The sequence below is a fragment of the Manis javanica genome, chromosome 9, assembly GCF_040802235.1.
Source record: "Manis javanica isolate MJ-LG chromosome 9, MJ_LKY, whole genome shotgun sequence".
NCBI lineage: Eukaryota > Metazoa > Chordata > Mammalia > Pholidota > Manidae > Manis > Manis javanica.
In genome coordinates this window covers 110904902-110917878 of record NC_133164.1, presented here as the reverse complement: position 1 = coordinate 110917878, position 12977 = coordinate 110904902, and the positions used below count along the sequence as shown (strand labels likewise).

The window sequence follows — 12977 nt, the reverse complement described above, 5'->3', positions numbered from 1 at the left end:
GAGAGAGAGAGAGAGTGTGTATGTGTGTGTGTGTTGGGGGAGGCAGTAGAAAGGGTTAAACTTGACTACACTGACTGTGTCATCAGCTTGGCCTCCAAATGCTCAGGCCCATCCCTTACGTTTTAGGCCTAGGCCAAGGGTACATGCGGGCAGTCCTTGCAGACCATCACAGACATTTCCAGTCACTACACTCACTGTGGCAGCACTTGGCCTGGGAACCATGCCAGGACTCTTGGAATGGCACTGCCCGTGGGTGGCTGAGTTTCCTGAGCTGGTCCAACTCACCCAAGGACCCCAGGCAGGGTCCTCAGGTCCCAGCATCACTGAGGAGAAGCACCCACATCCCACTCTACATCCTGCCATAGTAATAATAAGCAGCAAATAAAACCAGTTAGCAGCCCATATACATTCAATTAGCTGTGCCAGATTCTAGGTCTACACAGGGAAATATGAAGCTGTAACTGAGACCTTTTTTTGATCTGTTTCCCATCAGCATCTTGCCACGCCCACCCCCTCATCACTGACACAGGCCAGCGCCAATACTCCCTATTAAATTTCCCTTCTACCCTATTCAGTGTCCTCTACCCCAACTCCCTCCTTCCCTTGCAGCCCTCGACACCCACCCCCTGCCCGGAAGTTCTTCTACACATCCCCCTGTCCCTGGCACTGAAAGAGGTTGAGTTTATATTTCCTGACAGCATTTCCCAATAGCTTCAGGCCCCATATTTTCCTTACTAACTAAATTATAGGTTTCCCAGAATGAGTAAATCCCTATTCTTTTGATTCTCCCCCAGAGCACACATGCAATATCTCACACAAAGGCAGACACAAAGTCTCAACAAGTATTTTCTAAACTAAACGGACACAAAACATGGTACGCTGTGAAATGTTTTGGATTCCTTTTGACTCCTTACCTGCAAAGGCACTTCTGTGGGCAGTTCAGGGAGTTAATAAAATAGCTCCAGTTTCTCAAACAGCACTCAGGGTATCCAGGAGAGAAATTTCTGGGGGAAGAAGCCATCCCTGGAACTTCTAGCGCCATTTTTCTACTACACAGACCCGTGATTCTAATCAGAATGGGCAAAGCAGATGAAACCAGCCTGAAAGAGGGTGTTCGCAGCTTATTAGAAGGGACTGTTAAACATTGATGTAAACAGCTCGTACTCTTTGCTTCAGGCTACTGCACACTGGGGCAGTGTGATCACCCTATAATGTTATAAAAATTTCATCAGCACAGGAGACAGACTGCAGGTGAGTCCCTCCTGGGAATATGTAGCCCTCCAAAGTTGAGTCTGGATAAGACTTGCCAACTCAGGGTTAGTAGACCCTTCACCCAAGCCCCTTCTTCAGCTCTCTGCTGTCCCTGTGAGCAGGAAGGTTGGTTTGTTTACAATTTGCCCAATGCTTATCAATCCTATTCTAAGTGCAAGGCTCTGGGTTCAGTGACTGTGAGTCCCCACCTTCCCAACTCCCTGGACTCCCCATCGTGTTTAAGAGACCTCAGGTGTCCAGCCAAACTAGGAACTAGGTATTAGGTAATGTTCTGGACTGAATTGCGTGCACAAAAGATGCTCAAGCCCGAACCCCCTGAATGGTGAATGTGACCTTATTTGGAAACAGAATTTTTTTTTTCAGACATCATCAAGTTAAGGTGAGGTCATACTAGGTTAAGGTGGGCCCTAAATCCGCATGATGACATCCTCATATAAGAGGAACATTTGGACCCAGAGAGACCCACAGGGAAGCATGCTTCATGATGACAGAGGTAGAGACGAGTGATGTATCTTAACCCACCTGGTTTGTGGTGCTTTGTTACAGGATCGCCCAGAAATAGAATCCAATAAGTAACCCTGAAATACGTGGATAGGAATTGTTAGGGAACTAGCCTAAAACTGGCTTTGTGGTTGTCACACCCAATTTTACCTCGAATGTTAACGCTCTGATGTTTCATATTTCCACTCTCAGGAACTCACCCAAAGTATGTCAGTTGAAACGTTACAACATCCCCGGACGACCACACTGTGCAGTTTGTCTAAAAGCACTGTGTCCTGGCCTGCCCAGAATCCTTTTCCCTCTCTGAGACATTGGGCTCGGTTCTTCTTGGCTCGCCTGCTGCAGCCCTGCAGGTAACTCCCCGGCCTCCTGCTCTGATGAATAAAATCTGCACAGACGGCTTCCGCCGGCAATTGCTGGGCTGGTTGCCCCACATCTGTAGAGGAAATATTGGCAGCTCCATCAAAAAGCTTTAAGGAATAGCCGACAAATCCTTTCCAGATGGGGACGTTTTCCCTTGGGCCACAACATTCCCGTCTCTATCTGCTGCCTCTGTGCAGAAGCTGGAGAAATGCCTTGGCAGCGAAAGCTAAATTCCACTAACACATCCCCCCAAGTCAGCTCCTGACCAGGGCCTCCTTTTTTCCATTCCTCAAAGAGAACCATCAAAAAAAATATGTACTGATAACAGTTTCTAACTGTCCATTTTATTCTATTGTCAACCCTGGCTAATAAGCTTAGCATTAGCCAGAAAAACTAGGTTAACAGATAAATCTCTTACATAATAAGGAACGTTAACTCATTAGACTTAGGGAGTCATTCATTCACTTGCAGTGCTAATTTAATAACAGCTCCATACATTCATCTTTGTTTCTGGGATATTTATGGTTTATCTAACAAGAATTGAAATTTAAATTTGATTTATAATAGTTGGTTTTCTTTGTAATAGCACATAAAATATTTGGCTAGAGAGAGAGATAATATATCCAAAGCTGTAGGGATAATCATAAATTTAGAGGACGAGTTAAGGTTATTGAAAGCTAACTGCAATATCAATACTTAAAAGAGGACTTTTAATCATGTGCAATATTGTGATATAATATATGTATATATGTGGTCTTCATCCCCGGTTCCTGGCAAAGCGCTCCTGAGGCCCTTGGAATTTCCTGAGAGACGGAGGTCAGAGGATCATCTGCTGTTATTCATAATGAGGCCCTTCTGGCCACACTTGAGTGTATGCTGATCCGCCGACTTGTGGAGGCTGGGAGCTGGTTGCCAGAGGAAGCAACTGTGTGATTAGAGGGTTGGGACTGTCAGCCCATCTTTGTCCTCAAAGGAGGAGAGATGGTCTGGGGATTGAGTTAATCACCAGTGGCTCCAGATTCAATCAATCATGCCTATGTAATGGAACCTCCATAGAACCCTAAACAAAGGGGTTCAGAGACCTCCCAGGTTGGTGAACACAGGGAGGTACGGGGAGGGTGGTGCACCCTGAGAGGTGCCCTCTTCCCACATTGCCCTGCCCTATGCATTTCTTCCATTTGGCTGTTTCTGAGTGATGTCCCTTATAATTAGCCAATAAATAGTAAGTAAAGTGTTCCCCTGAGTTTTTGGGAGAAAATGATCAAACCTGAGGAAGACGTCATGGGAAGCCTTGATTTGTAGCCGGGTCAGAAACAAGTGTGGTAACCTCAGGACCCACCACTTACTGTTGGCATCTGAAGGAGGGGGCAGTCTTGGGACTGAGCACTTACCTGTGGGGGCACCACAACCTGCAGGGAGTTGGTGGCAGAAGTGCCTCATGTGAGGGAAAAGTCCGTGCATTCGGTGTCAGTGTTCCCTGAGTAGACAGTGTTTTCCTTCTAGTTCTTATTTGGATAACCAGAATAGATACAAAAGGCACTAGTAGTAAAAATTTCAGGCTTCAAATTCTTCCTTTGAAAACTTTGAAAGTGGTAGAGGAAATCAAACCAGTTTCCACGTGGACTAAATTTACTCAATCTGCGAGGCTAAGGGCAGAAGTGACAGTAAGTCTGCAAAGAGTTACAGCCAGAGTGAACTTCACCACCGCCCTTCTGTACAAGACAGACTCATGTGTGGGGAGATTAAGTGACTTGCCCAGATGGCACATCTGGGAGGTGACAACCGGGACCGAGGGCTGGGCTCTTAACGTTAATCCACAACAATACCCAGTCCTGGCTTCACACAATCCTCGTTCAGAATGGCCTTCTGGATTTGGCAGCTGACAGATTTCCACTCCTGGGTGCAGCAGAGAACACTCACACTATGGGAACCGGATACCACAACCTTCTTTCTTCAGGCCTAACCAGGCAGCTGTGGGTGAGGGAAGATTGCTTACGTTCAGCGTTTTATTACATGAAGATTCAGCTCCTACCTTCTCCTTATTATCTTTCTCCACTTTCCTACCTACTCCCCCTCTTCCACTTCCAAATCCCCCAAAACTCCAGTCTTCTCACTTTGTTGGATTTATCAAGGTGAAAGGTTGGCTCCTTCCTGAAGGAATGGCCTTTCTTGGCTCCAGGGAGCTGGGGCTTTTCAAACTTTATGCTGAGAAAATGCTTTCACCAGCTACTCTTTCAGACCTACCCTGCTGAGACATCACAGTCACATCCTCTTTGGCACAAGACTCAGGGACACACACGCCAACACTGTATTCGGCTCCAGCCTGGGAAATGCAATGCCACAGTGTGCTTCAATTTTAGTGTTCGTAGCAACAATGCACGACTGTTTCTAAGTCAGGCTGCTGCGCGACCCAAGAAGCAAGCAGCTTAGGAGAGGGGGTTTGTTGACTTCTCTGGAGACAGCTTTTCCATTACAGAGCAGTTCAAGTGAATATACAGAACACCAGAAGCACTGATGTTTAAATAAAAGTATGCTCTAAGGTGAAATGTAGCTGATTATTTAAAACACAGCCACCAGTGGGGGTATTCCACCCCAGGGCATTTCTCTGCCATACTAAGGTCATATTAAGAGTTAACAGTCCTGCAAATTTCAACAGAATTGCCAAGTTGCCATTTCTCTGTAGCAGGACACAAGCTATCAAAGATTTTATTCATAAATCAAGCCAGTAATTAGAATGCCTCTTCCAATAAAGAAAAGATCAAATATTAACTAGAAATTTCTGGGAGGCTTCTTCTAGACATATAACTCACCTGATTATGTAGTCCTGGCCTTTTGCTCTGATATCAATACCATTAATCTGCTCTGAAAATAGGTTATGGCATTTGTACACACTGATTAAACCCTCAAGCAGTCACTGTCATGACCTTCCGCAGGACAAACGGAGTTGGGTGATAATCTTCCAATCTGCAATGGTTAACCATTGTAAGACCTTTTTATAGCATCAGTATCAGAGGTTGGGTTTCTTATTGTTGTTTTATGTGATTGTTATTAGCCAACCAGTAATGTATTTTCTCATAGTATTGTGTGACATTCATGAAGTCTATCTTTGTATTTAACAGGCAACTAGTTAAATACAGATTTAGGTTTATTTTCCCTAGCAGTAAAAGAATTAACATGCCTTGAAGATAGTGAGTCCTGTAACCTCAGTCAATGGATTTAGTGATGTAGTCATAAAAGTCCCATCTGCTAGGATAATCTCAAATTCAGGCCTCGGAGCTCTGTTGGTGGGAAAGGATTACGGGTAATGAGAAGTCCATTCTTGCTTTGGTAATCCAAAATCTGATGGTATTTCAGGAATTATGCCCAGGAACACTGCCTGGGACTTGACCTTGACTTTCCCACAGAGGTCATCCAGTGGTCTTGCCCCATACAACATGGTAGGAGGAACATCTGAAGGCCTATGTGATTTGTGGACATACAGCTTCTATAATGTCCCGCACTCAGAACACACAAGTAAGTTTATGCCAACTGTTTACAATTTAGTTTAAATTGTTTGCAAAACATCTTAATTGTTTTTTTTTTAATTAAGAAAAGCACTGGGTGGAGCTGTATTGGATTCCATATCAGGAAGTTCACTTGTCCTTTAAGAGCATGTACACAGGCCCCCCATGCTCACCTGTAGGATGTGAAGCTTACAGTACTGCCCACGGAAGCTCCCCAAGGGAGCATGGGTAGAGAGGTACTCGCTGTAAGATCCTGGCCTGTCCACGTTTCTGTTCAGAATATTGCTCCCAAGCTTCCCCACAGAGACATGCACTGAATTTCAAAACAAAAGAAGTGGGCAGAGTTAGCTTCCTTGTGTTAGTTCGAAATGAAAGGCATTCAGTTCCACCTTCTATGATTATCAAACTTAATGATCAAAAACAGAAGAAAGACATATATTCAGATGCCACGCCTCAAGCCTGCATGTTGCATCCACAGCTTTCTTCATTTGAGGAAGAAAAATGATGCATGCTCTCATGTTGGCTACATGGTTTGTTGCTGAAAAAGATGAAGAGTTCGAATTCCTTTAAAAAATAAAATTTATGGGGGAGTAAAAAGATATAACAAATTTGATAGCTTTTCTTTCTCCCCCACACAGCCAGGACAAGTATTCATGCCTTCAAAATGCCTTATCCAATTTTTTGGGACCTTATTTTAGAAAGAGTTCATTTTTTTTTTTAACCTTAGGAGCAGAAGGGTGCAGTAATCAAATTCCACAATTAATGGCACTCGTAGCCCTAGTCCTGCAAAGGTCTTCTTTTGTTTATTTGTGCATGTATATGTCCTTTGTTTCATTTTAAATAATTCACTTCCTTTTATCCCTCCCTTTCTCCTTCCCTTCCCCAAATTCCCACCACCCCCTATGTTGGATGTGTGTCCTCTCATTTGTAGGTGTTCTTGTTTTGTGTAAGTATACTTGCCATTATATAAATAACTTTGTGCTTCAGATATCCTGTTTCTACATGTCACTCAGTGCTGCCTTGTACTATTTATGGTGTTACTGTGCTCAGCTAGCCCAGAGCTTCTGCCTGCCATATAATAATTTATCACTATCATAGATGTGGCTATTCCCCAGGTGATGAACACACAGGTGGCCTCCAACCGACAAAAGCACCTGGAGATGAACTCCCCATGTGTCTTCCCAAGTAGACCTAAGTGAGGATTTAGCTTAGATATACACACCTGTGAGTGGGATTGCTGGGTCATAAAGTACACAAATACTGCATAAATCCCACGAGGCTGTGCTACAAAGTGTCTTCCCCAGTGTGCACTCCCCAGGGACGCTGATTCTACCTCTTCTTTGTATGGCCCAGCTTTCTTGTTTTGGGGGGTTAATGGATATAAAATGATCTCTGATTAAGTTTTCATTTCTCTAATTACAAGTCAGGATTTTTTTTTTTTTTTGGTCAGTCAGCCATTAAAGTTTTCTCCTCTATAATAGAACTGTTTGTATCCTTTGCCCATTTTTTTTTTTTTTTTTTGAGAGGGCATCTCTCATATTTATTGATCAAATGGTTGTTAACAACAATAAAATTCAGTATAGGGGGGTCAACGCTCAATGTACAATCATTAATCCATCTCAAGCCTAATTCTCGTCAGTCTCCAATCTTCTGAAGCATAACGAATAAGTTCTTACATGGTGAACGAATTCTTACATAGTGAATAAATTCTTACATGGTGAACAGTACAAGGGCATTCATCACAGAAACTTTCGGTTTTGATCATGCAATATGACCTATAAACAATCAGGTCAAATATGAATATTCGTTTGATTTTTGTACTTGATTTATATGTTGATCCCACATTTCTCCTATTATTATTATTATTTTTATTTTTAATGAAATGCTGAAGTGGTAGGTAGATGCAAGATAAAGGTAGAAAACATAGTTTAGTGCTGTAAGAAGGCAAATATAGATGATCAGATGATCAGGTGTGTGCCTATGGACTAAGTATTAATCCAGGCTAGACAAGGGCAGCAAGACATCCACGGATGCAGAAGATTTCTCTCAAAGCAGGGGGGGTGAGGTTCTGAGCCTCACCTCTGTTGATCCCCAAATTCTCACCTGATGGCCCCCCTGCGACTGTGCCTGTCTTAGGTTGTTCCTCCCTTGAGGAATCTTACCCGTCTCTGGCTAACCAGTCATCTTCCAGGGCCATACAGGGAAATGTAAAGTTGGTAAGTGAGAGAGAAGCCATATTGTTTGCAAAGGTTAGCTTTTTACTTCTTTGCAGATTTATGCCCTGTGGCTTCTATGCCCAGCACTTGTCTCGAGGTATCTTTACCACCTGGAGGAATTATGATACTCGGTAAATTCGATCTGAGGCACGAATTCTATTTAAGGGTTGTAATTAGGAAGGAAGAAGAAAAGCTATAGATGTAGCATATGAAGGAAACTTGGGAGGATTGATTATTTCTTTGACATATCTTCTTGTATAGTACCTTAAGTATGTATAGGTTTTAAACTACTAACTAATTTGCACACACATATTAACATAATAGGAATACGGTGACATAAACAAAGCAAATCTATAATTACCATCCATCTCCAGTGAAGCCAAGAAAACCAGTTAGGCACCCTAGGCATTTGTGAAAATTTATCTATGATATGATGGATATTGTCCAACTGTACTTGAACCATCAGACAAATTAAAGCAGCCCATTTCTGGGATCTGTTCACATCCCATATGTTCTTTTAACCATAGATAGTCTATAGTCATGAGATTTTGGGGTGCTACAACTTGCACCCCTCCCAACTCCTGGTTGAGTTCCAACAGTACAGATCCGGTCAAATTCGTTGTCTCACTGTATGCACATGCCAGCCTAGACATCTCCCTCCTCATTCTTATGACAAGTCCAGGAGACGGTGGGCTGGATGCAGCCACAACCGCAGCATCGTCCGGATCCCTGTGGAGGCTTTTTGATGATCATCCCCCGGCACGAGTCCTCCAGAGAGTGCTGATGCCGGAAGCTCCTCCTCATATCGTATCTTAGTTCATTTTCTGGGTATCCAAGCTAGGCCTTGATCTTCTGCATAGAAACAAAGAGACCCTTTGCCCACACTTTGACATGCCCTCTATACCACTGTGCAGAACTCATTGGAGGTCAGCACACAGTAACTGCTTTTTTTTTTAAATTAAGAGAAAGGAATATTATCAGAAAAGAGTACCTCCATAGCTGATCATCTGACACCCTTTAAGTGATCAACATTAAGGATATTTAAAGCATGCGTTGATCTTTGATTTACCAATAGTTTTATCCTGTTAAGGAGTAATCCCCCTTTTCTTTCTTTCTTTCTTTCTTTCTTTTTTTTTTTTTTTTTTTTTTTAATTTTTAATCTACACTTACATGAAGAATACTATGTTAACTATGCTCTCCCCTGTATCAGGTCCCCCCTAACAACCACATTACGGTTACTGTCCATCAGCTTAGCAAAATGTTGTAGAGTCACTACTTGTCCTCCCTGTGTTGTGCAGCCCACCCTCCCCTTGTTCCCTCCGCCACCATGCATGCTAATCTTAATACCCCCCTTCTTCTTCCCCCCCCTTATCCCTCCCTGCCCACCCATCCTCCCAGTTCCTTTCCCTTTGGTACCTGTTAGTCCATTTTTGGGTTCTGTAATTCCACTGCTGTTTTGTTCCTTCAGTTTTTCCTTTGTTCCTATACTCCTCAGATGAGTGACATCATTTGGTATTTCTCTTTCTCCGCTTGGCTTATTTCACTGAGCATAATACTCTCCAGCTCCATCCATGTTGCTGCAAATGGTTGGATTTTTCCACTTCTTATGGCTGAGTAGTATTCCATTGTGTATATGTACCACATCTTCTTTATCCATTCATCTACCGATGGACATTTAGATTGCTTCCAATTCTTGGCTATTGTAAATAGTGCTGCGATAAACATAGGAGTGCATCTGTCTTTCTCAAACTTGATTGCTGCGTTCTTAGGGTAAATTCCTAGGAGTGGAATTCCTGGGTCAAATGGTAGGTCTGTTTTGAGCATTTTGATGCACCTCCATACTGCTTTCCACAATGGTTGAACTAATTTACATTCCCACCAGCAGTGTAGGAGGGTTCCCCTTTCTCCACAGCCTCGCCAACATTTGTTGTTGTTTGTCTTTTGGATGGCAGCTATCCTTACTGGTGTGAGGTGATACCTCATTGTAGTTTTAATTTGCATTTCTCTGATAATTAGCGATGTGGAGCATCTTTTCATGTGTCTCTTGGCCATCTGTATTTCTTTTTTGGAGAACTGTCTGTTCAGTTCCTCTGCCCATTTTTTAATTGGGTTATTTGTTTTTTGTTTGTTGAGGCGTGTGAGCTCTTTATATATTCTGGACGTCAAGCCTTTATCGGATCTGTCATTTTCAAATATATTCTCCCATACTGTAGGGTTCCTTTTTGTTCTATTGATGGTGTCTTTCGCTTTACAGAAGCTTTTCAGCTTAATGTAGTCCCACTTGCTCATTTTTGCTGTTGTTTTCCTTGCCCGGGGAGATATGTTCAAGAAGAGATCACTCATGTTTATGTCTAAGAGGTTTTTGCCTATGTTTTTTTCCAAGAGTTTAATGGTTTCATGACTTACATTCAGGTCTTTGATCCATTTTGAGTTTACCTTTGTATATGGGGTTAGACAATGGTCCAGTTTCATTCTCCTACATGTAGCTGTCCAGTTTTGCCAGCACCATCTGTTGAAGAGACTGTCATTTTGCCATTGTATGTCCATGGCTCCTTTATCAAATATTAATTGACCATATATGTTTGGGTTAATTTCTGGGGTCTCTAATCTGTTCCACTGGTCTGTGGCTCTGTTCTTGGGCCAGTACCAAATTGTCTTGATTACTATGGCTTTGTAGTAGAGCTTGAAGTTGGGGAGTGAGATCCCCCCTACTTGATTCTTCTTTTTCAGGATTGCTTTGGCTATTCAGGGTCTTTGGTGTTTCCATATGAATTTTTGAATTATTTGTTCCAATTCATTGAAGAATGTTGCTGGTAATTTGAGAGGGATTGCATCGAATCTGTATATTGCTTTGGGCAGGATGGCCATTTTGACGATATTAATTCTTCCTAGCCATGAGCATGGGATGAGTTTCCATTTATTAGTGTCCCCTTTAATTTCTCTTAAGAGTGACTTGTAGTTTTCAGAGTATAAGTCTTTCATTTCTTTGGTTAGGTTTATTCCTAGGTATTTTATTCTTTTTGATGCAATGGTGAATGGAATTGTTTTCCTGATTTCTTTTTCTATTCATTCGTTGTTAGTGTATAGGAAAGCTACAGATTTCTGTGTGTTAATTTTGTATCCTGCAACTTTGCTGTATTCTGATATCAGTTCTAGTAGTTTTGGAGTGGAGTCTTTAGGGTTTTTTATGTACAGTATCATATCATCTGCAAATAGTGACAGTTTAACTTCTTCTTTACCAATCTGGATTCCTTGTATTTCTTTGTTTTGTCTGATTGCCGTGGCTAGGACCTCCAGTACTATGTTAAATAACAGTGGGGAGAGTGGGCATCCCTGTCTGGTTCCCGATCTCAGAGGAAATGCTTTCAGCTTCTCGCTGTTCAGTATAATGCTGGCTGTGGGTTTATCATATATGGCCTTTATTATGTTGAGGTACTTGCCCTCTATTCCCATTTTGCTGAGAGTTTTTATCATGAATGGATGTTGAATTTTGTCAAATGCTTTTTCAGCATCTATGGAGATGATCATGTGGTTTTTGTCTTTCTTTTTGTTGATGTGGTGGATAATGTTGATGGATTTTCGAATGTTGTACCATCCTTGCATCCCTGGGATGAACCCCACTTGGTCATGGTGTATGATCCTTTTGATATACTGTTGAATTCTGTTTGCTAATATTTTATTGAGTATTTTTGCATCTACATTCATCAGGGATATTGGTCTGTAATTTTCTTTTTTGGTGGGGTCTTTTCCTGGTTTTGGTATTAGGGTGATGTTGGCTTCATAGAATGAGTTTGGGAGTATTCCCTCTTCTTCTATTTTGTGGAACACTTTAAGGAGAATGGGTATTATTGTCTTCTCTGTGTGTCTGATAAAATTCCGAGGTAAATCCGTCCGGCCCCGGGGTTTTGTTCTTGGGTAGTTTTTTGATTACTGTTTCAATTTCTTTGCTTGTAATTGGTTTGTTTAACTTTTGTGTTTCTTCCTTGGTCAGTCTTGGGAGGTTGTATTTATTTAGGAAGTTGTCCATTTCTTCTAGGTTTTCCAGCTTGTTGGCATATAGGTTTTCATAGTAGTCTTTAATAATTCTTTGTATTTCTGTGGAGTCTGTCGTGATTTTTCCATTCTCATTTCTGATTATGTTGATTTGTGTTGACTCTCTTTTTCTCTTAATAAGTTGGGCTAGAGGCTTATCTATTTTGTTTATTTTCTCAAAGAACCAGCTCTTGGTTTCGTTGATTTTTGCTATTGTTTTATTCTTCTCAATTTTGTTTATTTCTTCTCTGATCTTTATTATGTCCCTCCTTCTGCTGACTTTAGGCCTCATTTGTTCTTCTTTTTCCAGTTTTAATAATTGTGATGTTAGACTATTCATTTGGGATTGTTCTTCCTTCTTCAAGTGTGCCTGGATTGCTATATACTTTCCTCTTAAGACTGCTTTCGCTGCATCCCGCAGAAGTTGGGGCTTAGTGTTGTTGTTGTCATTTGTTTCTATATATTCCTTGATCTCTATTTTGATTTGTTCATTGATCCATTGATTATTTAGTAGCATGTTGTTAAGCCTCCATGTGTTTGTGAGCCTTTTTGTTTTCTTTGTAGAATTTATTTCTACTTTCATACCTTTGTGGTCTGAAAAATTGGTTGGTAGAATTTCAATATTTTGGAATTTACTGAGGCTCTCTTTGTGAGCTAGTATGTGGTCTATTCTGGAGAATGTTCCATGTGCACTTGAGAAGAATGTATATCCTGTTGCTTTTGGATGTAGAGTTCTATAGATGTCTATTAGGTCCATCTGTTCTAGTGTGTTGTTCAGTGCCTGTGTGTCTTTACTTATTTTCTGCCCAGTGGATCTATCCTTTGGGGTGAGTGGTGTGTTGAAGTCTCCTACAATGAATGCATTGCAGTCTATTTCCCTCTTTAGTTCTGTTAGTATTTGCTTCACATATGCTGGTGCTCCTGTATTGGGTGCATATATATTTAGAATGGTTATATCCTCTTGTTGGACTGAGCCCTTTATCATTATGTAGTGGCCTTCTTTATCTCTTGTTACTTTCTTTGTTTTGAAGTCTATTTTGTCTGATATTAGTACTGCAACCCCTGCTTTCTTCTCACTGTTGTTTGCCTG

General features: G+C 41.7%; 1 protein-coding gene across 1 annotated transcript in view; it reads right to left on the bottom strand.

Annotated features, from left to right (window-relative positions):
• Positions 1–12977, bottom strand: part of LOC118971938 (O-acyltransferase like protein-like) — a 69077-nt gene that overhangs the window by 40530 nt on the left and 15570 nt on the right. The window contains 2 exon segments of the mRNA XM_073213292.1: positions 4381–4459; positions 5813–5952. Of these exon segments, the coding sequence (XP_073069393.1) occupies positions 4381–4459; positions 5813–5952 (219 nt within the window).